The sequence below is a fragment of the Biomphalaria glabrata genome, chromosome 2 (assembly GCF_947242115.1).
Source record: "Biomphalaria glabrata chromosome 2, xgBioGlab47.1, whole genome shotgun sequence".
In the NCBI taxonomy this organism is placed as follows: domain Eukaryota; kingdom Metazoa; phylum Mollusca; class Gastropoda; family Planorbidae; genus Biomphalaria; species Biomphalaria glabrata.
Window position 1 is genome coordinate 60,936,848 of NC_074712.1, and position 26,628 is coordinate 60,963,475.

At 35.5% G+C, this 26,628-nt stretch overlaps 1 protein-coding gene across 2 annotated transcripts in view; it reads left to right on the plus strand.

Annotated features, from left to right (window-relative positions):
• Positions 1–26,628, plus strand: part of LOC106053202 (guanylate cyclase 32E-like) — a 126,947-nt gene that overhangs the window by 90,847 nt on the left and 9,472 nt on the right. For both annotated transcript variants that reach the window (XM_056021777.1, XM_056021776.1), the window contains exons 9-18: positions 3,341–3,443; positions 4,059–4,155; positions 4,922–5,036; positions 6,297–6,437; positions 17,604–17,762; positions 18,820–18,891; positions 19,771–19,933; positions 22,804–23,091; positions 23,869–24,049; positions 25,051–25,191. In XM_056021777.1, the coding sequence (XP_055877752.1) occupies positions 3,341–3,443; positions 4,059–4,155; positions 4,922–5,036; positions 6,297–6,437; positions 17,604–17,762; positions 18,820–18,891; positions 19,771–19,933; positions 22,804–23,091; positions 23,869–24,049; positions 25,051–25,191 (1,460 nt within the window). The remainder of the gene's footprint in view (positions 1–3,340; positions 3,444–4,058; positions 4,156–4,921; positions 5,037–6,296; positions 6,438–17,603; positions 17,763–18,819; positions 18,892–19,770; positions 19,934–22,803; positions 23,092–23,868; positions 24,050–25,050; positions 25,192–26,628) is intronic.

Here is a 26,628-nt window from a genome sequence, read left to right on the forward strand (position 1 = left end):
CAAAACGCCGCGGCGGATACCTTTTCAAGGAACCACTTTGCGTCAGCAATGACTGGAGAAGACCTCAAACTGTTACACAGCAACCTCTGTCACCCAGGGGTCACGAGACTCCTCCATTTCGTTCGGACTAAGAACTTACCTTTTTCCTGCGAGGACGTCCGCAAAGTGGTAAACCAATGTAAAACTTGCGCTGAACTGAAGCCTAGATTCTTCAAACAGTTTTCAGGCACCCTCATCAAAGCTACCCAACCATTTCAGAGAGTAAGCATTGATTTTAAGGGGCCACTCCCATCTGCTACTCACAACAAATACTTATTAACAATGGTGGATGAGTACTCACGCTTCCAATTTGCCTACCCATGTCCCGATATGTCCTCATCCACTGTCATAAAGTGTTTAAATCAGCTGTTTTCCTTTGTTGGGATGCCAGAGTACGTCCATTCTGACAGAGGTACGTCCTTTATGTCGAGGGAGGTGCAATCCTTTCTGCACGAGAGGGGAATAGCTACAAGTAGAACAACCGCCTTTAATCCTTCAGGCAACGGACAAATTGAACGACTAAACAAAACACTATGGAACGCTGTTACTTTAGCACTGAAAGACCTCGATCTCCCGATCTCGAGATGGGAGCTTGTCTTGAACCAGGCCCTATACTCGATTAGATCATTACTATCTACGGCAACAAACGAAACTCCACATGAGAGAGTTTTCCGGTTCAACCGGAAATCCTCCTTCGGGATATCTATCCCCACTTGGCTATCTAGCCCAGGTAGAGTGTTGCTGAGAAGAGAGAACCGATCTTCAAAGTATGATCCTCTCACGGAGGAAGTCGAATTGCTGATGTGCAACCCCCAATATGCCGTCGTACGGTTGCCCAGCGGTAAAGAGGAGACGGTCTCTCTAAGACGCTTGGCTCCCACCCCCTCCCCATCCACAACAACAAGTGAACCTTCGTTCTTCCCTAAGGGTGAGGATAATGAATATCCTCCAGAAACTCAAAACACGGAAGTACCAGTCAACACCCCAACGGTGATACAAGAAAGGAAAGAACCCCTGGTAGGCTCTGAGGACCTCCGAGCGCTTCCTCTTGAAAATACCCCACTTGACGCTCAGGAACTCACTAGTGACTCCCAAACTGTAGAACAGGATAGTCAACCCCGTTACAACTTGAGAGAGAGAAGAACCAGACCGAACTATAGAGTCTAGAGTTGCTCCTTTATTGCACTACTTATGTTCTACATAAACTGGCATTGTTTATCTCTTGCTACTGATACTAGAGTTTACTTTTCACTTATTTACATACATGTCTACTTACTACACTATTTGTTAATATTTAAAACAGAAACTAGTAATTGTTTATAAGTCATACAACAGATACTGGTTTTTAGGTTTCTTTGCATCACCATTCACTATTGTTTACAAGAGAAATTAATATTTCGACACTATTTATTGATCTATTGTATTACAGGCACAGGCATTCTCTTTTATTTATGCTATTGGCCTACTATATTACTATACTTGCTATTTTAATTCTAGGCGGGGTGAATGTGGTGAAATAGTTGCTATTTGTTTATGTTTGTGTAACGTCGTGAGAATGTGTTCACAACATTGATTTAGTGTGCTACTGTCCAAGTCTCCTTCGTCAGTTCATGTGTCGTTCTAGTTTAATAAAGCCTTGTTTTAGGTTAATCTTCAGTGTTCTTTATTTCTTATTACAGCTGGAGCTAGTGTCGTTAGCCTTGCTTTTCTTCTCTGGCGTTTTTCTTCTGCCAGCATTGTTCTTTTCTCCTCAGCAACCTGTGCGCCAGTTTTCACAGCGCGACGCCATGATGCTCTGTCATGTGCCTCTGTCTTCCAGGTGGCTGGGTCTATGCTAAACGCGTTCAGAGAAGCTTTGAGGGTGTCCCTGAAGAAAGAAACACGAAGAAAGCTTCGAAACAGACATTTAGAAATGTTCCTAACAGACATTAAGAAATGTTTCTCACAGACATTAAGAAAGGTTCCTCCCAGATATTGAGAAAGGTTAATCACAGACATTTAGAAATGTTTCTAACAGACATTTAGAAAGTTCCTCACAGACATTTAGAAAGGTTCCTCACAGACATTTAGAAATGTTCCTGACAGACATTTAGAAATGCTCCTAACAGACATTTAGAAATGCTTCTAACAGACATTTAGAAAGTTCCTCACAGACATTTAGAAAGGTTCCTCACAGACATTTAGAAATGTTCCTGACAGACATTTAGAAATGCTCCTAACAGACATTTAGAAATGCTCCTCACAGACATTTAGAAATGCTCCTCACAGACATTTAGAAATGATCCTGACAGACATTTAGAAAGGTTCCTGACAGACATTTAGAAAGGTTTCTCACAGACATTTAGAAATGCTCCTCACAGACATTTAGAAAGGTTCCTAACAGACATTTAGAAAGGTTCCTAACAGACATTTAGAAAGGTTCCTCACAGACATTTAGAAATGCTCCTCACAGACATTTAGAAAGGTTTCTCACAGACATTTAGAAATTTTCCTGACAGACATTTAGAAATGCTCCTAGCAGACATTTAGAAACGTTAACAGACATTTAGAAAGGTTCCTGACAGACATTTAGAAATTTTCCTGACAGACATTTAGAAATGCTCCTAACAGACATTTAGAAAGGTTCCTAACAGACATTTAGAAATGCTCCTCACAGACATTTAGAAATGCTCCTCACAGACATTTAGAAAGGTTCCTGACAGACATTTAGAAATTTTCCTGACAGACATTTAGAAATGCTCCTAACAGACATTTAGAAATTTTCCTGACAGACATTTAGAAATGCTCCTAACAGACATTTAGAAAGTTCCTCACAGACATTTAGAAATGCTCCTAACAGACATTTAGAAAGTTCCTCACAGACATTTAGAAAGGTTTCTCACAGACATTTAGAAATGCTCCTCACAGACATTTAGAAATGCTCCTCACAGACATTTAGAAATGCTCCTCGCAGACATTTAGAAATGCTCCTAGCAGACATTTAGAAATGCTCCTAGCAGACATTTAGAAACGTTAACAGACATTTAGAAAGGTTTCTCACAGATATTGAGAAATGTTCCTAACAGACATTTTGAAAGGTTTCTCACAGACATTGAGAAAGGTTCCTGACAGACATTTAGAAAGGTTTCTCACAGATATTGGGAAATGTTCCTGACAGACATTTTGAAAGGTTTCTCACAGATATTTAGAAATGCTACAAATAGACATTTAGAAATGTTCCAAACAGATATTAAGAAATCAGCATATCAGCTTTAAGCAACGAATGTCTAAGTCACTAAACAATCCTTCGTTTATTCCTCAGATCCCAGTATATCAGCAGATCAGTACGGTTGAATGGGCAGGTACAAGCGCGCCAGAGAGTGACCCCGCGTGTGGGTTTGAAGACGAGTACTGTAAGCCAGAAGGTATGACTCTTTCAAGTGCTGATAAAATTTAGCAAATAGTTGTTGAATTATAATTTTGTACTTTTATAGGGAAAAAAGAAGCAATTGTTTACAGCACTGCTAAGTTACAAATTTAGAGTTTGATTATATTTCTTATTCCAATATAATAACAGTTTTGTCAAAGTCAATTAAACAGGGCTGGATTTAAGTATGTGAAGACCCTGAGGAGGCCTCTACAATTTTTCTCTTTTCTGGACCCCCGGGTCTATAGCCCTCCTGCCCTCCCTTAGATCCGGCCCTGCAATTAAGGCTATTTACATTTCTCTATGACGTATTAGTTATATCTTCACTTTTACTCGTCTGTCAGAACTTTGGGGGCACATTACATTATCTGTTGACCACTTCTGTCCACTTTTTGCAATGAGTCTCTTTCATTGACAGGCCGGTCCAGTCCGGTCCAGTCCTTGGTGTCGTCTTCCCCCTCACATCTTGTGTCTGCGTATACTTCTATGCCCCGGCATTATTTCCTTTACTGTTGCAGTTAGTTGAGATAAATCGTATACAAATAGGCCCTAAACGGTTTTATGTACAAACCGAACATGAATTGGAATAAATCATCCTCTTCTCCTCTCTTAGAGTTAATCTCGGACAACGGAGGGATTATCGCTGTGAGTGTTGCAGTACCAACCAGCGTCTTGTTGATTGTTGTATTCTCATTGTTTTTCGGTATAAGGTCAGTAGGTCATTTTTTGAGGTCACTTTCTAAATTGTAATTTTTACCTTGTGGACAAAAAAAATTCCCTACGCCATAATCCATACCATTCGTTTTGCGTTCTACGTTCACAGATATCTTTGTGCGCATGTCGGGACGGAAATGGGGGTGGAGACTTGGGTGGTTTGTGCGTGAGACCATTTGATATAGAAGGCCTGAACACTAACCTGCTACGTCACAACCTGTGGGAAGTTTAGACCAATAATTCGGTGCCACGTCGTACAGGCCTGTGACATGCCTTCTGTAACGGTCTCGGTTAAAGAGAGTGGGTAGACACTGGGAGAGAGGGAGAAAGAAACAACGATAAGATAGAGATCTATATAGAAACGGTACAATGACAAAAAAAATGATAGGAAAGATAAAAAGATTTGGAAATAAAGGGAGAGAAAAAAAAATATTAAAATATTTTTCAAATTGTTCACCTCTTTTAAAACATTTTTGTTTTATTATAAAAAATCGAAACATTTAAATTATTGATTTTATTGGTTACTTCTAAAAAAAAAAAAAAAAAAAAAAAAGCCCACAAAAGAGGCAAGATGGCCCATAAAAGAGGCATATAAAGCCCAAAAAAGAGGCAAAGAAAAGAGGCATAAAGCCCAAGGATTCCTATGATGATAAAGCTAAAACTGAATAGCGCAAATTCTGAGGTTTCCTTAAAAAAAAAAATGAAAAAAAATAGGTCAAAGTATCTGTCACTAATATAATTGTTTTTTACAATTTTTGTCAGACATTGCGTGTATGAAAAGAAACTGGACAAACTGGCTTGGAAGATAGAGCGGGATGAGATCCAGATGATTAACGAAGGGCAGTTTCGTCAGATGACCACACCGTCCAGAAACAGGGTCAGTAGTTTCTGCGTTAGATAAATGGATCCCTCCCTGTGTGTAGCATCAATGGTTACTTTGGGGATGGAACTGAATGAACATATCACACGACAACAAAAAGTGCTACTATGACAGTGTTTTGTTTGTTTTGTAAAATGTTTGACATGTTTTCGGATGTTCCTTTAGAGTTGAAGATAGTTTACTTCCTAGTCCAAACCTCCCGCAGGATGACGGGGGATGGGAGCGGGCAGGGTTTGAACCCTCGACCGTCGATAAATCCGAACGACAGTCCAGCGCGCAAACCGCACGACCAGGCAGCCATGGTATTTAGCAAAACATTTAGTTTACATCGAGGCCCCTCTGCATGCTAAATAAGTAGATAGCAACAAAATTTGTTAAGACGAAAACCACATATTTTTTTTTTTACTAATTACACCAAATTAAGTTTGTACAACAGATATATTACCTCTGAGAGAGACTTTACCAAAATCAAAATAATTTATCCAGGGGGAATGCCTTTATATAAAGAAAAATATTCTTTAAACTATAATAGTCTTAGCAATATTTTACAGTTTTAACCGCATAGACTATTATTTAAACTTTACCAAAAAAAAAAAAAAAAAAAGATATTTCCATGACTTTAGAATACAGGCTTTACCATGAAATACAGACTTTACCATGAAATACAGGCTTTACCATGAAATACAGACTTTACCATGAAATACAGGCTTTACCATGAAATACAGACTTTACCATGAAATACAGACTTTACCATGAAATACAGGCTTTACCATGAAATACAGACTTTACCATGAAATACAGGCTTTACCATGAAATACAGACTTTACCATGAAATACAGGCTTTACCATGAAATACAGACTTTACCATGAAATACAGGCTTTACCATGAAATACAGACTTTACCATGAAATACATTCTCTAGAATACTGAGTTTACTCTGGAATACAGACTTTACCCTGGAAGGCTGGAATACAGACTTTACCCTGGAAGGCTGGAATACAGACTTTACTATGAAATACAGACTTTAGAATTACATTTAAAAATGACCTTTTTTTTGAGAAACACACTCTTTATGTTACAGAAGCACAACAAGAATCTATATATTTCAAAAAAGATTTCTAGAGTGCGAATTGACCTAAGAGGATTGTACAATAAAAGTATTATAATACCTCAATTTGTGGAATTATTCTACTCACCTTTGCAGGGATGTTCTCTTGGCCTCTAAGTTCTGTTTCTAAATCTTGATTTCTTCTGCAGAAAAAGAATTCCTGGAACGGCAACCATTACAGCTATCTTATGATGAAGACTGACTCACAGTCTGACATCAGTCACAAGGACTACGGGTCTGAGTATATCCCTATTGGTTTTTACAGAGGAGCCTATGTGGCCATTAAACTGGTAAATATGTACTTTCTGTGTGTTGTGTGTGTAAGATGCATAAGGCGTGTAGCATAGGTATGGCTGTGTATTATTGTGTATGTAATTAGAATGCCTTCATAAGCTACTGACCCACTTAGTCAACTAACTAGTTATACCTAAAAGCGTATGACCACTATCCAATGGTTCTGGATACCAGGTAAGACCAATACTGTATACTCAAGAACTCAATACAATACCAATTGTAACCAAGTGCCTTTGGATCTTTGTATCTGTGGATCTTTGTATCTGTGGATCTTTGTATCTGTGGATCTTTGTATCATTGGATCTGTGGATCTTTGTATCTTTGGATCTTTGTATCTGTGGATCTTTGTATCTGTGGATCTTTGTATCTGTGGATCCTTGTATTTGTGGATCTTTGTATCATTGGATCTGTGGATCTTTGTATCTGTGGATCTTTGTATCTTTGTATCTGTGGATCTTTGTATCTGTGGATCTTTGTATCTGTGGATCTTTGTATCTGTGGATCTTTGTATCTTTGTATCTGTGGATCTTTGTATCTGTGGATCTTTGTATCTTTGTATCTGTGGATCTTTGTATCTTTGTATCTGTGGATCTTTGTATCTTTGGATCTTTGTATCTGTGGATCTTGATGTCTATGAACCTTTATGTCTATGGATCTTAATTTCTTTGTCTCTGTGTTTTTTGTTTGTTTGTTGTTCGTGGTGACTGTGGATCTTTGTGTCTGTGGATCTTTGTGTCTGTGGATCTTTTACAGCTTACATTTAGCTGGATACATTACACATTGTGCACTATAAAAAACGAAAATAAAAACCCAGATAAATATAACTACATGTATTCCATTCTTTGGTTGCAGATGATATATTTTGACAATATGATTTGACTATATGTTTTGACTATATGTTTTGACTATATGTTTTGACAATATATTTTGACTATATGCTTTGACTATATGTTTACCCCAGTAAACTCAGGTGTACCTCAAGGAACAGTCTTGGGTCCACTACTATTTTTAATTTACATAAATGATTTACCAAATTGCATTAGTTCAGGAACAAAAGTCAGATTATTTGCAGACGATTGCATAATATATAGAACAATAAAAACAACACAAGACACAGATATTTTACAAAGAGAATTAGATGAATTACAGAAATGGGAATCAAATTGGAGCATGTCTTTCCACCCAGAAAAATGTCAGTTGTTAAGAGTAACAAAAAAAATAAAACAAATCAATTCCACTTATCTTATTCATGGCAAACCAGTAACACAGACTAAAAACGCAAAATACCTAGGTGTTAAAATAAATGAAAAACTGTCATGGAATCCACGTATTGATGAAACTAAAAAAAAATCCAACAAAGCATTAGGATTTATTAAAAGAAATGTCTATGAATCAAATAAGAACATAAAACTAAAATGTTATTTAACATTGGTTAGGCCAATAATAGAATATGCATCCTCCGTTTGGGACCCCTCAACTCAAGAAAACATTAAGAAACTGGAACAAACACAAAATAGAGCAGTGAGATTCATAACAAAGGAATATTCACATTTGACTTGAGTAACACCATTAGTAAAATCACTAAATTTAGAAAGCCTTCAGGACAGAAGACTCAAAAGTAAAGTAGCAATTATAAATAAAACGCTGAACCATAATCTTCAAATACAAAAACAAAATTTAATAAAATACTTTGAAAGACACAAAAATAAAGGCACATTCCTCGTCCCATATGCTAGGACAAATTTGTACAAATGCTCCTTCTTCCCTAGTGCTATTAGAGAATGGAATGGGTTGCCTGAGCTAGCCAGGAAAACCAGTGACTTGGCAGAATTTAAGTCATTGGTTAATATGCATGACTAAATGCATGACGCGTAGGACGTAATCATCTTCTTTTTTAAAGTAACGTCTGTATTATATAAGATATAAGATAAGAAGATACAAAGGACACAAGGATGTAGGTGACCAATGCAAATGATTAGGGTTCGGACCTTCTCTTACTCGATTTTTAGGAATGTGTATAAATTGTTTTTATAAGATAGATGGTTTTACTTGATTACGCTACCCTTTGAGGGAAAAAAAAAGTAGGTAGCCATTGAAAAAAAGATAGATAGATAGTGTTGATGGTCTATTTTGTTGATGAGTATATATATGTTACTGGTGCATGCGAGTCCATATGACACAACAACAGAATGAATCAAGAATATACTTAATAACGCAGGCTGATAACTTCAACAATTTAATAAACAATAAAAAGGGCACAGTCCTCTGTCGTCGCTAGCCTAGCGTCGTCCTCTTAGGCGTCTTGTCCGTTATTCTTCTTGTTCATCAACCTACTCTGTTCTTACTCGTCACATTACTTAGGAAAAACCCGATTCACATCAACTTCTACGCATCTTGTGTCATTACATATTTCCTCCCCCCTTTATCAAAAAAAAATTTTGTCAATTTTTTTTTTTTTCAGTCTAAAACACTATCCCTACTGTCATGTCTGTACAATATACATGGCCAAAATTTTGGGGAAAGACAAAACAAACATATATCTTGATCTTGATGGACATCATCATGTTTCCCATCTTCATCAGTTCCTGGTAAAATTGTCCATGTTCCTATGTCACAAAGTTCACACTGTAGTTGAATGTTGACACCAAGAAAACAATATGTACAGTTCCAATACAGTTATTGGTAAGAAAATATCCGGTATACAGTGTTCTAATCATCACTCATGTCATTGACGATGAAATAGTATAGTACAGTGTAATAGTTTCACCAACTAATAGTACTAAGTCCATCAAGACATGTATACAGTCCCCATACGACGATGCCTTTGTCGATTCCACAGACATAAAACAGAGTTTTTCAGAATAAATACACATGTATATAGTCCACATACGAAGATGCCTTTGCTGACTCCATAGGCATAAAACAGAGTTTTTCAGAGTAAATACTGTTATTGGCTATATGTACGTTGATGGTTGTCTCATATCACACCAAACCCCTCCTGTCAGACAAAATGTAATATTTGTGTCAAAACAACTTTCCAAATTATTCTACCTAACTTTTTTGTTGGGTACCAATAAGTATATTTTCTCTCCACTTACCATTTCCAAACTGACCTAGCCTTTTACTAATGGATGATAATGATTATATAAAAAAAATAATGACTGTAGATGATCATACTTACTTTAATTTACACCTTTGACTTCAATTATTGAAATTTTATAATTATCTCCCTTGATTTAATAAAATTCCCAATTTATATTTTACTGAGTTATCTTCCTTTAAATGAAATAAAATATATATAGTCCATATATAAACAACTTATTCATACCCATTGACTAGAACATATACATATATATACATGCATAAACAAATCAAAATGAATAATCATTATTTACAACAGTTTATCTCACTGTAACTCTTGACAACATGTCAGCTACAATATTAATTTCTCCCCTAATAGCCTCCAATTGAAAATTATATTCTTGTAAAATTAGAAACCACCTGTATAATCTACCATTTTTAATACTTTTTTCTTGCATAAACTTAAGAGGCCTGTGATCAGATAACAATATGAAGTTGTTTCCCAGTAAATAGCTTTCCAACTTAGTTACAACCCAAACAACAGCTAAAGCCTCCTTCTCTATGACACTGTATCTCTTCTCGGTATCAGATAATTTCCTACTTACATAAATTATTGGGTGTAATTTATCATACTTCTGCATCAAACAACCTCCTATAGCACTACCAGAAGCATCAGTAGTGACATAGAATATTTTAGAAACATCCGGTAATCTCAATATCAAATTTGTAGAAAAAATATGCTTAACTTTCTCTATAGCTTCTACACACTTTCTATTACAAGTCACTTTTCTAGGCTGTCCTTTCTTTAATAACTGGTTTAATGGATCAACTATCTCTGCTAAATTTGGTATGTATTTTCTATAATAGTTTATCATCCCTAGTATTGATTTAATCTGTTTTTGTGTTGTTGGTATTTCTATTTCTAATATCTTCTTTACATTATCTTCAATGGGACTGATAGTATTATTTTTAACTCTATGTCCTAAAAATGTGATTTCTTCTAAGCCTATCTCTACCTTTTCTGCTTGAACTGTTAGACCATTTTGTTTAATTAACTCAAAAATCTCCCTAATTCCTTTTAAATGTTCTTTCCAATCCTCATGAAAAATGCATATATCATCTAAGTAACAGATTACATTTTTTCTATGACCTATAACCGACATCATCATCCTATTAAAGGTAGCTGGAGCATTTATAAGCCCAAAGCTCATAAAGTTCCATTGGAATATTCCATAAGGAGTGATAAATGCAGTATAAGGTTTAGCTCTATTGGTTAAAGGAATTTGCCAATATCCTTTTGTCAGATCCAATTTTGTAAATACTTTAGCATTGGACAATTTGTGTAATATGTCATCAATGTTAGGCATAGGGTAAGGATCAAATTCAGTTATCTTATTTAACTGTCTATAATCTATGCATAACCTTATATCCCCATTCTTTTTCTTTGCTATAACTATTGGTGAAGCATAAGCTGAATTGGATGGTTCTATTATTCCTAGTTTTAATAAGTTGTCTATTTCATCTTTAACTTTTCCCTGTAAGTGTAATGGAATCCTATAAGGCTTCATGAAAATAGGTTTGTCACTAGTTAACTTTATGTCATGCTTTATGATATTTGTTTTTCCTGGCAAACTGGAAAAAATGTCTTTAAAATCATTGATTACATTTATTATGTCTTTTGTTTTTTCTGGAGATAAATTTTCTAAATTCAGTTTTTCCCATGTTTGGTTATCTTTAGTTTCTAGTATAGGAATATTTTTAATATCATTTTCATTAGTTTCCTCATTGATTAAAACAATTAAACATTCATCTACTTGATTTTCATTTTCCACAGTTTCTGTATCTAACTTTTGAGTTTGATTTTCATTGTTTACTTCTGTATCCAAATTTTGAAATTGATTTTCATTTCTCTCATTGTATAACTTCAAATTATTTATATGATATGTTTTTATTTTTCCATTCATATTAATCTTATAGTTTACTTCACTTGTTTTATTTGTAACAACAAATGGACCCTTCCACTGTTTTCCTAATTTGTTTTTTAAGTCAATTACCAAAAGTAATACCTTGTCTCCTACCTCCAATGTTCTTAATTTTCTTTTTTCATTTAAGTTCTCATGTACTGTTTCTTTATATTTCATGTTATTCTCAAAAGCTTCCGCCCATATTTGTTTTAAATCTAAAGCTGTTTCATTGTCATTTTCCTTTTCTATTTTATTTAAGATCAAACTTTCTTTAAAAATTTGTATTTCATCCCTAGGTTTCCTTCCATGTACTAACTCATATGGTGAAAATTGAGTTGCCTCATGAATATTATTTCTAATAGAAAATAGAACAAAATTAATATATTGATCCCAGTTTTTCTGATTATTTTCTACAATTTTAGCTAAGGATCTTTTTATAACACCGTTAAGGCGTTCACAAAGCCCGTTGGCTTCCGGGTGGAATGGCGATGATTTAATGTGTTCTATACCATATTTTAATATCCATCTTTTAAATAACTCAGATGTAAACATAGAAGCATTGTCTGATAGTAATGTTTTTGGTATCCCATGTCTGACTATGAACTTTTGATCTAAAGCATTAATAATATTTTCTGTGTCTATATTGGATAATACCACTGCTTCAGGATATCTACTGAACATGTCTACTATTGTCAATATGTACTTATTATTATGTTCTGTTTTAGTTAAAGGTCCTATGATGTCTATTGCTATTTTTTGAAATGGTTTATTTGGTTCATCCATTGACTGTAATGGAGCTTTACCTAATTTACCCTTAAGTCCCCTTCTTTGACACATATCACATGATCTTATGTATTTTGATATGGTTCCTTTCATTTTAGGCCAAAATACTTGAGTTGCTAAATTTCTAAAACATTTCTTTATACCTCTATGTCCACTTAAATTACTGTCATGTGACAAAATCATGACATCCTTCCAATACTTTTGTGGTAAGACTAATTGTTTTATTTCTCTATCATTTATTTTTGTTTTCCTAAATAGTATTCCTTCTTCTATGACATATTTCTCCATTGGGTTATTATTTCTCCTGTCACTAATTCTGTCATATGTTTTCCCAATGATGTTATCTTGTTTTTGTTCTTGAGCCAATTTGTTTATTCCTTTCAATTCTTCTGTTTTCATTTCTTCAGTTCCATCTTTCTGTTTTTCTGCTTGCGTTTCGTCTTGTTTTTGACCTTGTATTTCAACCTCTTTCTCTTTATCTTCTTCACCATTAACTATTTCATCATTCATATCAATAAGTTCCTGAGTTTCTTGTTTTGGCTTGTTCTTAGATCTGGTTATTACCATATTACTAATGTAATTATCTGTTTCAGTATTCCTATTCTGCTGTAACCTTTCATATTTCTTTTCCCATGCTTCAATTTCCTGTCTTGAACATTCCTTCAAACCTGTTAAGTTTCCAATTAACATATCATGTCTCATGTTAGGCATGGCTACTCCCTCACAATGGCCAGTGTAAAAAGGTGTCTCAATAAACACTTTAAATACTTTAAATTCCTTTATACTGCCATCTGCCAACTCCACTTTCCTTGTATATCCCCTATAATATTGCGCCTCAATGAGATCAGCCCGAACCACGAGTGTGTTACAGCCACTATCTCGGATTGCCTTTATTGGAACATTGTTAATAAAAGCTGGGTAGAAAGCAAAATTGTTTTTATTTTCCCTAACAAAAAACACTCTGTCAGAATCTCTATTTTTATATTCCCTGCTTTTACTCCTATTGTATGTGTTATTATTGTAATTGTTGTTGTAATTGCTGTACCTATTCCTACTGTCTGCTCTGTAATTATTTCTACTATCTGTCCTATTGTAATTATGTGTACTACTTGATCTATTATAATTATTCCTACTGTTTGACCTGTTTTGTGTTCCCCTGCATCTCATAGCCATATGTCCTTTTTTCCCACATCTATAACATGTAACCTCCCTGTTGTTTGACCTATCTCTACTATTGCTATATCTAAAATGTTGGCTATCCCTACTTCTATTTCTACTTCTTTCATTGTTTTCCTGTGTATATCCCACTAGATCAATATTCTTTTTATCTTTACATGAAAAAAGGTTGTTGGGATAGGCATTTTTATATGTTCTTATTATCTCAGTAACATCATCCAAAACTTTGGGATTCCTTTCTTTGATAAATGATTGTAATTGCGGGTCACACTTAGCTACAAAATTATCAAGTAATATAAAATTTTTTAATCCCTCAAAGGTACTGTCAATCTTCTCAAATCCCAGCCATTTATTAAAATAGTCTTTTTCCAAATTTATAGTGGTTTGTGGTTCTATCTGATTGGAAGGTGTGTTTTCAAAATATTTTTTTCTGAATGTGCTGGCATTGTGTCCATATGCATTCAGCAATTCCTTTTTTAAAATTTGGTAGCTATTTTGTACAGTATGATTATGGTTTTGACAAATTGTAAGAGCTTGCCCTTGTACAAAGTCTAACAAAATTTGAGACCACTCTTCCTCCCTTATATTGCAATTAACCATTTTAATTTCATATTTCTTTAGGTAGTCTGAAATACAATCTCTAGCCTCCTGAAAGGGTTGTAGTTTTTTCCTCAACCAATGGTTGTTATCACTTGAAATATTAGTGTTGTTTGTGTGATTATTACTATTATTGGTTTCAATGTGATTGTCTGGGGCATTGGTAGTATTAGTATTAGATCTATCATTAGTATTATTGCTATTAACTTTTTGTTTATTTTGTTTAGCTTCAATTCTCAATTTCTCTAAATCATATTGTAATTTCCTATCTGCTTCTTCTTTTATTAATTGTGCTTCCCTATCCTTTTCTTTCTCTCTACGCTCTGTTTCTATTTTATTCTTTTCCATTTCTATCTTATCTATTCTATCTCTCTCTATTGTCACCATTTGCTGTACATAGCCAGTTAGGTCCTTTCCTTTAAGTTCTAGCTGTTTAGCCTCAGTAATAATTTGCTGGCGAAAAGTCTCCATATAATCAAAGTTTGGAGCTGTTGCCATTATGCTTATTTTATTTTAAACAATGTCTCAATATAGTTTTGATATAGCCTCCCTATTGGCCTAAATATCACAATTTAGTTTTCACAAAAACTCTTTCAAATACTTCTTGTTATATATATATATTTAAATACCTTTGCTCAATGTTATATTAACAAATATTACCTCAGTGGACTTACTCACAACCACAATACTTGAATACAACTCAAAATTTTATATCACCTTAATTCAGTGGACTTACTTTAGACCACATAAACAAATATCAATACCTCAATACTTAATTCAATGGACTTACTTCTTGCCAATAAATACCCCTAGGACTATTCTAGTCACTAGTCTAGATTCAATACAACTTCAATACAACTTCAAATAGATAAATCAATATTATACCTCCAACAGTAAATCACAATCCAGTGATACTGACAAAAAATTTTATTCTGACCAATTAGACTGTGTTTAAACACATCTATAAAATAATGTCAACCGATTAATCGGGACAAAAGATCTATATATAAATAATTACTCCTTAGACTCAGTTGTCCTCAGGATAAAATAGATCTAAGGCTCTCATAGGTATAACAATTTAGTTAATACCTGGAAACAATCTAGAATTTATAATCTAGATTAAACGTGGCTTACCTTATCTACTTAAGATAAAATTACTAATATATAATAAGAATAGTGTAAAATAAACGTAATAAGACACAAAAAAAATAAATCTATTCTAATGAGATGAGACTTTTTAGAGGAAGTATACACTGAAAGAGACAAATAAAGATAACTTCACTTGACTTCTAAAAAAAAATAAAATGTACGTGGATACGAACAAAACAAGACAATCTAAACAATCATCGAGACTTTATTAAATGGAGCAGGTCCACTTTCTAATGTGTCCTATAATGACGCCCTTATCAGGCAACCTGCTCTTAACAAAGATCTACTGTCCCTAATAGACTTAATTTAATAATAATGGAGAGAAAAAATAAACTTATCTTTAGTTAGATCCCCTTTGTTCAGTCCACGGAGCTACAACGGTCAGTTCCACACAAGTTCCCCACTGTCTTTGTCTTAGGCAAGGCAAGGTGTGCTCCCACAATGGCTACTCGACAGGCAGTACTGAGTTAGGCCAATCTCTCCTGTTGCTGCCACAGTATGGTACGGTTCTCAGATAAAGTCCTCTGGTAGGGTTCCAAGGTTCCGGTTCCACTTGATGATCTGTTGGTGCTGGCTTCTGTCTTCAGGTCAGGAACATAAGTCAATACTGAGACAAGCTGGTGGTGCTGTCTCAAGAGAGGTAAAAAAAATGACTAAGTCCAACTCTCTCTTTTGATGAATATAAATTAGTCAACTTTACAAGTTGATTAGATGGTCACGCAGTGTGGTAGTAGGGTATACCATCACTCGTGTGTAGATTAGATTGTAAGCTCAGCAACACTGCAACAGTCAATTAATAGCTTGAAAAACAAACCTGACAAGGTGACTCGATCCAACGGTCAGCTTGTAGATACTAGATATGTAGACTCAGATGACTTCCCGTACTCACAATAAACAAATAAACCTGACAAAATGAGGTATCTTCACTCTTGAGGTATAGCCTATAGATAGAGGTATACTGACGACGGACTGCCCTAAATCACTTCAACGGACGAAATAGTTCTGGATTCAGACACAATAGATATAGATCTAGTCAATATAGTTCCAAGTTCAATCTAAAAATATCCAACATGGCTGACAAAGCTAGACGCTGGTAACGGTTTCGAATTTTCTCTAATAGAAAGTCTAGATCCACTGGAACAAAGATGCCAAAATCCAGCTGCAGTCCAGATAATTAGCACAGACGTAGGATAGATCTAGTAGAAATAAACGAATGTTAATCCAGTACTTCTCCAGTGTACTTCGCCAAGTGTAGAATTGTAGATAGATATATCCAGAACACGAAGTTAACTAGATTGTAGATCAAAATGACGCCCTGGCCGTCGTGGGTCGCCACATCTGTTGATGGTCTATTTTGTTGATGAGTATATATATGTTACTGGTGCATGCGAGTCCATATGACACAACAACAGAATGAATCAAGAATATACTTAATAACGCAGGCTGATAACTTCAACAATTTAATAAACAATAAAAAGGGCACAGTCCTCTGTCGTCGCTAGCCTAGCGTCGTCCTCTTAGGCGTCTTGTCCGTTATTCTTCTTGTTCATTATCCTACTCTGTTCTTACTCGTCACATTACTTAGGAAAAACCCGATTCACATCAACTTCTACGCATCTTGTGTCATTATCATTACAATAGATAGGTAGGAAGGTAGGTAGGTAGGTAGGTAGGTATATAGATAGATAGATAGATAGGTAGATAGATAGGTAGGTAGGTATATAGATATATATATATAGATAGATAGATAGATAAATAGGTAGATAGGTAGATGGTAGGTAGGTAGGTAGATGGTAGGTAGGTAGGTAGATAGATAGGTTGATAGGTAGGTAGGTAGGTATATAGATATATAGATAGATAGATAGGTAGATGGTAGGTAGGTAGGTAGATAGATAGATAGGTTGATAGGTAGGTAGGTAGGTAGATAGATAGATATATAGATAAATAGACAGATATAGATAGATAGGTAGGTAGGTAGGTAGGTAGGTAGGTAGATAGATAGATAGATAGATAGATAGATAGATTGATAGATAGATAGATAGTTAGATAGATAGATAGATAGATAAATATATATATAGATATATATAGATAGATAGATAGATAGATAGATAGATAGATAGATAGACAGATAAATAGACAGATATAGATAGATAGGTAGGTAGATAGGTAGGTAGGTAGGTAGATAGATAGATAGATAGATAGATAGATTGATATATATATATATATATATATATATATATATATATATATAGAGAGAGAGAGAGAGAGAGAGAGAGAGAGAGAGATAGATAGATAGATAGGTAGGTAAGTAGGTAGGTAGGTAGGTAGGTCGAGAGAGAGAGAGAGCGAGAGAGGTGTATGCGCTTATTTATAAATAACCTCTTTATGAGAAACACACTCCTTATGTTACAGCTGACCAGAAAACATCTGGAGTTGACCAGGGTCTTGAAGAAACAGATGCAGCTCCGTAAAGAATTGACCCATGAGAACATCAACCGTTTCATTGGGGCCTGCTTCGAGCCACCCAAAGTGTACATTGTAACGCAGTACTGTCCAAGAAGAAGTCTTCAGGTAACACTCAAATAGATGTATGGATAGAATTCCATCTCATGACACAGTAAATGGACCTGGTTTCATAGCGGTTGGTTTCAGAAATGCGTTTGTCTCGGATTAGTTTCCATGCTACTGTTGCACGCTCAGTAGGCACTGGTCACCACAGCATGCTCAGCAGACATAAATAGTAAGGGCATAGGGTATATGGTTTCAGTGATAGGTTAGCAACGACAAATTAGCTCGAGTTAAAACGCAAAATTAAAATGCGTTTTTTTTTTTTAAATTAACTCTTAATTAAGAGGTATCCTGGTGAAGACTGGGATTTTTATTTTGGGATCCTTGGGGGCCTATGAGTCCACCCAGCTGTAGTGGGTACCTGACATTAGTTGGGGAAAAGTAAAGGCGGTTGGTCGTTGTGCTGGCCACATGACACCCTCGATAACCGTAGGCCACAGAATCAGATGACCTTTACATCACCTGCCCCATAGACCACAAGGTCTGAAAGAGGAACTTTTTATTTTTACAACAGGTATTGTTGACGGTCATTGACTTGTAGCACCAAACTGCTGGTAGACAACTAAACCTTTGTAGGCGTATTATATTTTAACTTGTAAAAACTTGAAATAACTTAATAACTTCTTTGTGACAAATACTAAATATAACTTTTATTACAATATCGACAAAATTCAAATTGAGATTATTGAAATAAATGTAGTAGACTTAACTAACGATATGAAATGGTATTCTGAACAAAATCTACAAAAACACGTCTTTTCACTCTGGCGATCTGGAGCCGACTGTCCTACCCAAGACAGCTGATGACACAAGGCCGCTTATCTTGTATTATTCATACTGCATTGTGCATAGCCAACCCTTTCTCACCGTCACCATAGAAACACAAAAACCACTCCTTAACAAAGAGTTTAAGCGTAGCCAAGCGCGGGTATTAGCTAGTTTATTTCATTGATATCTTGAGTAGATTAGCGTGGCATTCGCACATCCTAGACAGAAGCAGTGTCTTGTGATTAGTTTTACCTTTGCACATTAACCAGTAGTCTTGTTTGTTCTTCTACAGGACATACTGCGTAACGAGGACGCACATCTGGATAACATGTTTATAACTTCGCTCGTACAAGATCTGATTCGGGTAAGATCAAGTGTTAAGTGCATGTGCTAGTGTGCATGTGACCTGCAAAGTGGGCGGGAGCCTGGGAGGGGGGAGGCAGTGTGATGAATGCTACAGGCAAGGATGTAACAGGCAGTAATGTAAAAGTAAATGATATAACAGTCAATGATGTCACAGCCAATGATGTAACAGTCAATAACAGGCAATGATGTAACAAGCAGTAAAGTAACAGTCAATGATGTCACAGGCAATAATGTAACAGTCAATGATGTCACAGGCAATGATGTAACAGTCAATGATGTAACAGTCAATGATGTAACAGGCAATGATGTAACAGGCAATGATGTAACAGATAATGATGTAACAGTGAATGATGTAATAGACAATGATGTAACAGGCAATGATGTAACAGGCAATGACATAGCAGTGAATGATGTAACAGGCAATGACATAACAGTCAATGATGTAGCAGTGAATGATGTAGCAGTGAAAGATATAACCGGCAATGATGTCACAGGCAATGATGTAACAGGCAATGATGTAACAGGCAATGATGTAGCAGTGAATGATGTAACAGGCAATGACATAATAGTCAATGATGTAACAGGCAATGACATAATAGGCAATGATGTAACAGGTGGGTAACTCTAGTCTGACTTGCAGAAATAAAAGAGTGATCTGTCCATGACTTTTTGGTCACAACGGTTAAGTCGGCCCTGCTATTTAGTGACGGGTGAATACTACTTGTTCCCCCCCCCCCATCTCAAGTCCGAGTTGCAGAAAAAAAGAGTGATCTTTCCTTGTCTTGTCCAAACTGTTGAGCCATGAAGAAAATTATATATATAGATACTTTATATATTATAATGCTTTAAATTATGTTCGATTGTGTATATTTCCTAGGGAATGACGTTTATTCACGAGAGTCAATTTTGTTATCATGGCAACCTTAAGTCCAGCAATTGTTTGGTGGACAGTAGGTGGACCTTGAAGATTTCAGACTTTGGTTTTAGTGCCCTGGGGCCGCCATCTCTTATCAACTTTGACGACGAAGAGTCCTTTAGAGGTTTGTGATGCTTTGTTTCGTTTCACTAGGCCACTCTTACATTCGTTATTTTTAAAGATTTATATAGGTTAGGGTGGATGGAGAGAGAGAGAGAGAGAGAGAGAGAGCACTGGCCACTTCTGAGACCAGTACCTTAAACACTAACCACTTCCGAGAATAGCGCTTTGAACACTAGCTTCTAATCAAATGTTCTGTTACCAAAGAGAAATACATGACCGTAGTAGATTAGTAAACATACGAATGAATTAGTAGAGACTTCATCTTTTAGTAAGATACTAGACTTATATTACCCGCGGCCCGCGGGTCTTAATTTGCGTATCACTGTCGACATAGTCACTGAGAGTGTTCTGTAAACAATTAAACGAAATAATAATGTTATAAGGAAAGTGAATGCGTGAATGTAAAAATAGTATGAATGGAGCTATCAAAGTAGCTAATTGACCTGAATCCATTTTTTTCAAATAAAAACATTTGCTTGTAGGCCTACATGTATTTGATAAAAATATGAAATGAATAGACTTTATTCTATGTGTTCATGTGCTAAAGTATAAGTAGATCTATCATCTTTAAATTAGATCTTGAGTTAGAGATATATATAGATATAGACTAATCTAGAGTTAAATATTGGCTTGGACAGAGCGTTCAGTTCTGCGATTCCGTGACCTTTTTTGTTGGATGTACGCGATTCATGAAGGGAGCTATTTAAATGTAGGCCTATGTCAACACAGCTTCACAGCTATAGCGAACGAATGTATAAAAAAATGCTTTAGAAAAACAAATTTGAATGTTAATCTGATTAAAATATGAAATGAATGGACTATAATTAGTATGTTCATGTGTTAAAGTATAAGTATCTTTGCGAAGAGAAGTTCTATCATTTTAGAGTTGAATTAGAGTTTTAGTCCTAGGAATACAGAGATGTGTAACATTTCGTGTAATGTCTAATGAAAGAATGTACGTTAGGAATTCTACATTCGCAGATATAAGGAACGAATTTATGTAAATATGCTTTTGAAACACAAATTTGAAGGTTAATTTTATTAAATAATGAAATCAATAGATACTGTATTTTCATGTGTCAAAGTAAAAAACTATCTGTGCAAAGCGTAGTTATATAAATTAGATCTAGATCTAGACCCTTTCGATTTATACATGGTAAACATGGCCTAGATTGATGAAATTATAATACTTTCATAGAATTGGATAACTTTTTTTTTTAGGGTCTTTAGTTGGTTTTAGGGCTATTATGTATTCGTCACGGTTCCAGTTAGTACCCAAGGAACATTTATGCCAAGAGAGAGAATAACAACAGAGAATAAGACAGATATAGAAATACTGAGAGAGAGAGAGAGAGAGAGTAACAACAGAGAATAAGAGAGATATAGAAATACTGAAAGAAAGATAGAGAGAGAGAGTAACAACAGAGAATAAGACAGATATAGAAATACTGAGAGAGAGAGAGAGAGAGAGAGAGTAACAATAGAGAATAAGACAGATATAGAAATACTGAGAGAGAGAGAGAGAGAGAGTAACAACAGAGAATAAGACAGATATAGAAATACTGAGAGAGAGAGAGAGAGTGAGTAACAACAGAGAATAAGACAGATATAGAAATACTGAGAGAGAGAGAGAGAGAGAGAGAGAGAGTAACAACAGAGAATAAGACATATACATATATATATATATATATATATATATATATATAGAGAGAGAGAGAGAGAGAGAGAGAGAGAGAAAGAGAGAGAGAGTAACAACAAAGAATAAGACAGATATAGAAAGAGAGAGAGAGTAACAACAGAGAATAAGACAGATATAGTAATACTGAGAGAGAGAGAAAGAGTAACAACAGAGAATAAGACTGATATAGAAATACTGAGAGAGAGAGAGAGTAACAACAGAGAATAAGACAGATATAGAAATACTGAGAGATAGATAGATAGAGAGAGAGAGAATTGTAAAATGAGAAGAAAAGATTCAATGAAAGATAAAAATTAAAAAAAAAAACATGAACATAAATGAAGTAAGAGATAGACGGGAGAAAATAATTAAGACGTTGAACTTATACAATTATAAAAAAAATATTCTTTTAACTTTACACCTCTTTTTTGACATATTATACAATTATACATTTTATAAATACATCAGTTAGTTATTGTATGGCACAATTTTGTTGTTATTAATTGATTACTTGCAAACTAATAGCTTGCTTTTAGTCATAATAAATGAAATAGGCATCTATTTGCAATGAAAATTTAGATTAGTAAAGGTCAAGCTTGGACTAACTCTTCTCGAAGTTTTTCACTATCGATGCGATGAATCTTTAATGACGCTGATTAATCTTATTCTTAATTCATTCTCCTCAGTGGCGTAGCTGAGGTGGGGGCGAAATCCCCCACTTAAACGGGGCCCCCAAATGAGTGTCCAAAATTTTTATTACATTAAATATTAAGCCAATGCCTTGTTATCTTGCTATTCATGTTAATATGTAAATTAGTGACCATGTTGCATGTATTCTACTCATTAGACTTGTATACTTATTAAGTACATTGTCTCATGTGAAGATGTCGAATGCCAAGCCTCCCTTAGGGACCCCAAATCCTTTGCTACACCACTGATTGTTCTTAATTTTTAATAGCCAAGAGGGCTTGCTAGATTGTGTATCTAATCGTATCTTATCTTATCTTATCTTATGAATTACAAAGTTTTCTTAAACATAGAGACGATAGTTACATCCTAATGTGACGACCTTCCACTGTGACTTTAACCCTGACATTCGTACTATTGAATAGACTATCAAATCTCACACTGTGCATTTCGTTTCACTTGTCGTCTGCTCCACATTGTTCCTTTTTTTTTTCATTTTCCCCCAGCTCTTCTCTGGACGGCCCCAGAGCTTCTCCGCAAACGCCGCAGCAGCAGCACCGCTAGCCAGCAGCACCAGCAGCACCACCACCTGAGAAGCCACAGCAGCAGCGGCAGCATGTCCGCCGGCTTCAACTACTTGAAAAGCCATCACTTCTACAACAACAACAACTTCAGCAGAAACCACCACCAGATCACAGACAGCCAGAAAGGAGATGTGTACTCTTTCGCTATCATTCTCTACGAACTGTACGGACGAGCCGGACCGTGGGGTCCGGTCAAAATGACACCCAAAGGTTAGAGGTCATAGTGTCAACCTGGGGGGGGGGGCGTGGCGGCTAAGTGGTTAAACGCTTGGCTTCCGAACCTGGGATCATGGGTTCAAATCTCGGTGAATACTGGGTTTTTAAATTTCAGGATTTTTAGAACTCCCCTGAGTCCACCCGACTCAAAAGTGTATCTGACTAGTTGGGGAAAGTAAAGGCGGTTGGTCTTTGTGCCTGCCCTGCTCGCTAACCAATGGAGAAAGAGACAGATGACCTTAACATCATCTGCACTAGAGATCGCAATGTCTGAAAGGGAAACTTTAAATTTGTTTACATAGTGTCAACCTGGTGTTATTATAATACCTCTATTCAATTCATATGTACTCGAAAAGAGCTTTGAGGATTTTCCTAGAAATTAAAAAAAAATCTTTCATAGTTATTTATCACAGATGTATAAAGAAGGTATTGTCTTTAAAATTTTATTTTTTATTTTTTTTGTGTTGTTTTTGTGTGTGTGTGTGTGTGAAATGGTGCCAATAGTTGTAAAAGGTGGTCTCAGCATTGGAAAGCCTTTTTGTAGATTTGATTGATTTTATTATGTCCAAAAGACAGGAGGAGGAGCCAACCATCAAATTCTTAGTTCCAGGCCCAGTCTGCACCGGATTCAAACCAGGGACCCATGGCTCGAAAGCCAAGCGCTTTACCGCTCAGCCACCTTGCCCTCTTTTATTTTGTACTTCATTGAAAATCTCCACCTGGAGTGTTTGACAAGAAAAATGAAGCTGAAATGTGTTCTTTGTGTTGCAGAGATTATCGAGACGTTGATATGCCCAGGCACTTCCTGTACAAGACCAGACACGAAGGACCTGACGTGCGACCAGAACGTCGTCAATCTTATCCAGGACTGCTGGCAGCAGGATCACAATCATAGGCCTGACTTTAAGAGCGGCATCAGAGCCCACTTCAAACCCATTCAACAAGCTTACATGTAAGTAGACTTAAAAATTTAAACCTATTTAGCAAGCCTGTATGTAAGTGTACTTAAAAATTTAAACCTATTTAGAAAGCCTATATGTAAGTGTACTTAAACATTTTAACGTATTTAGAAAGCATGTATGTAAGTGTACTTGGATGTGTGTCTGTGTGTGTTTGTGTGTGGGCACGTGCGTGTGTGTGAGTGAGATATTTTGGATTATGTAAAAGCTAGCTTAAAAATCAATTTTACTTAAACAAGTTATATATAAAGCACCGACTTTTCAGTCAGTCTAAGAGTCGTGTAGAATATATAACGGAGAAGATAACTAATTTTTAACAGGATTGTACAAAAATAACAAAATTAAAACAGGTTGTCGGTATAATTTTTGGATTTGAATACAATTTTTATCTTTTAAAATAATCTACGTTTAGGGTTCTTAATGTGATAAGGATTGCCTGTGAGAGATTCTTTTTTTCAAAAATCTCTTTCCATTTGATGAGGTGCATCATTTGATAAAAACTCATTTCAATGATTAAGTCCAGTGTATCAATGATTAAGTACTGTATATCAATCATTAAGTTCAGTGTATCAATGATTAAGTTCATAGATTAAATTTAGTGTATAAATGATTAAGTAGGCCTAGCTTTATTTAGGTCAGCGTATCAACAATTAATTTCAGTATAACAATGATTATGATGAGTGTATCAATATCAATGACTACGTTCAGTGCATTAATGATCGATTTCATTGTATAAATGATAAAGTTACTTGTATCAATGATTAGGTTCAGTGTATCAATGATTGAGCTCGTTGTAATTTAAAAACTATTTGAAACATTATTTCATTGGACAAAAACCCGAAATTATTTACCTTTTTCTGTACCATGTTTCTTTAGGTTTTTAATACTTGTCGAGTTTATACTTAATATGTACATTCATGAAGTGAGGCATGTGAAATTATTTAAATGTATACACAATGAACTATTTATTTTTCCTTTTGTTTTTCAATACCAGGAAGTCTAATATCTTTGACAATATGTTGGCCATGATGGAGAAATACGCTAACAATCTGGAGGCCATAGTGGCAGAGAGGACAGAGCTTCTGAGACAAGAAAAGAGAATGACGGAGAACCTTCTACTCCGGATGTTGCCTAGGTAAGGAATAAAATCCTTCAACCTGTTGCCAACTTTAAATTTCGCTTTTTACAAAGCTTAAATCAACTCTGTCTGTCTGGTATGAAATGTGTGAACACGTTATTTCTCCCACACCCAATATCGGATCAAGTTGAAACTTTGCTCAATTATTCATTGACATAGACAAAACATGAATCAAAGAAAAAAAAAGTAGCCAATTAGACAATTTCTGGTAATCGATTATTTTGTTTGATAGCAACAAAGGAAACTAATCCTTCAGTATTCACGAATGTGGTTAAATTTGTTGGATCTAGTCCCTTTGAATAATGTTTCACGCTATTTCTCCCTCACATATTCTTTGATCAAGTTGAGACTTTAAACAATTATTTATTGTACCTAACAAAACATGAATCAATAAACAGAAATGCTCCTTTAGTAAATTATTGGTAATTACTTATTTTGTTTGATATCGAATAAGGGAAATAACCTTTACATTATTGATAGATGTAGTTTTAAGGTCAGAGTTCTTCCCCTTAAGATAAGCTTTGTATTTTTATGAAAAGGATTATTTATTATTTTGTGTGTTTTAAAAATAAACTCAGTTACTTCTAGCCAGATTTAGCAAAGAAAAAAAAAAGATTTTTAAAAAAGTTTTAGAAATAGGATATGCCCAGTTTTTTTGTTTGTTTACAAAGCCAGGGACTTTCGAATTACCGGAAGTAATGTGGACATATTGTGATGAGAAATTCTCTTTTAATTTCTATTGTATAAATCGTAAGATCTTGTACATCACGCAGAAAGCGCGCTTTCGTTTTACTTTCGTTTTACATGTTTCGGATGTTCCTTCAGAATTGAATCGTATGACATCCTAGAGTAAACTTCCCGCAAGAAGACGGGAGAAGGCAGCGGGCAAGGTTCGAACTTGGGACCACCGAGACGACAGTCCAGAGCGCTTAGCACACTCTCTGGGAGAATTATCACATTTTGTCTTAATAATAATAATAAGCAACCCTTCTGAACCTACACAATGTTGATGTCAATGTCGGTTTGGACGACGTCGGGCATGAGATTCGCCAATGGGAAGAAAAAACACTTCATTACATGGGGACAACATCGACAAGGCTGCTTCCTTAACATGGCTCAAAGCAGGTCATCTCTACCCTGAAACAGAAGGCTTTGTCACAGCAATACAGGACAGAGTAATTTAAAAAAATTACGAGAAGCATATCCTAAAACTCAATGTTGTCGACAAATGCCGAAAATGTGGAAATGTGGGTGAGCCGATTGAACTCATTATGGCAGGATGTTCAGTCCTATCAGAATCAGCCTACCTAGGTCGCCATAACCAAGTTGCAAAGCTCTTACACCAAGACTTGGCTTTGACACACAATGTGATCGGTAAGGATACTCCTCCTTATTATAAATACTCTCCACAAGAGGTTCTTGAGTCTACTGAAC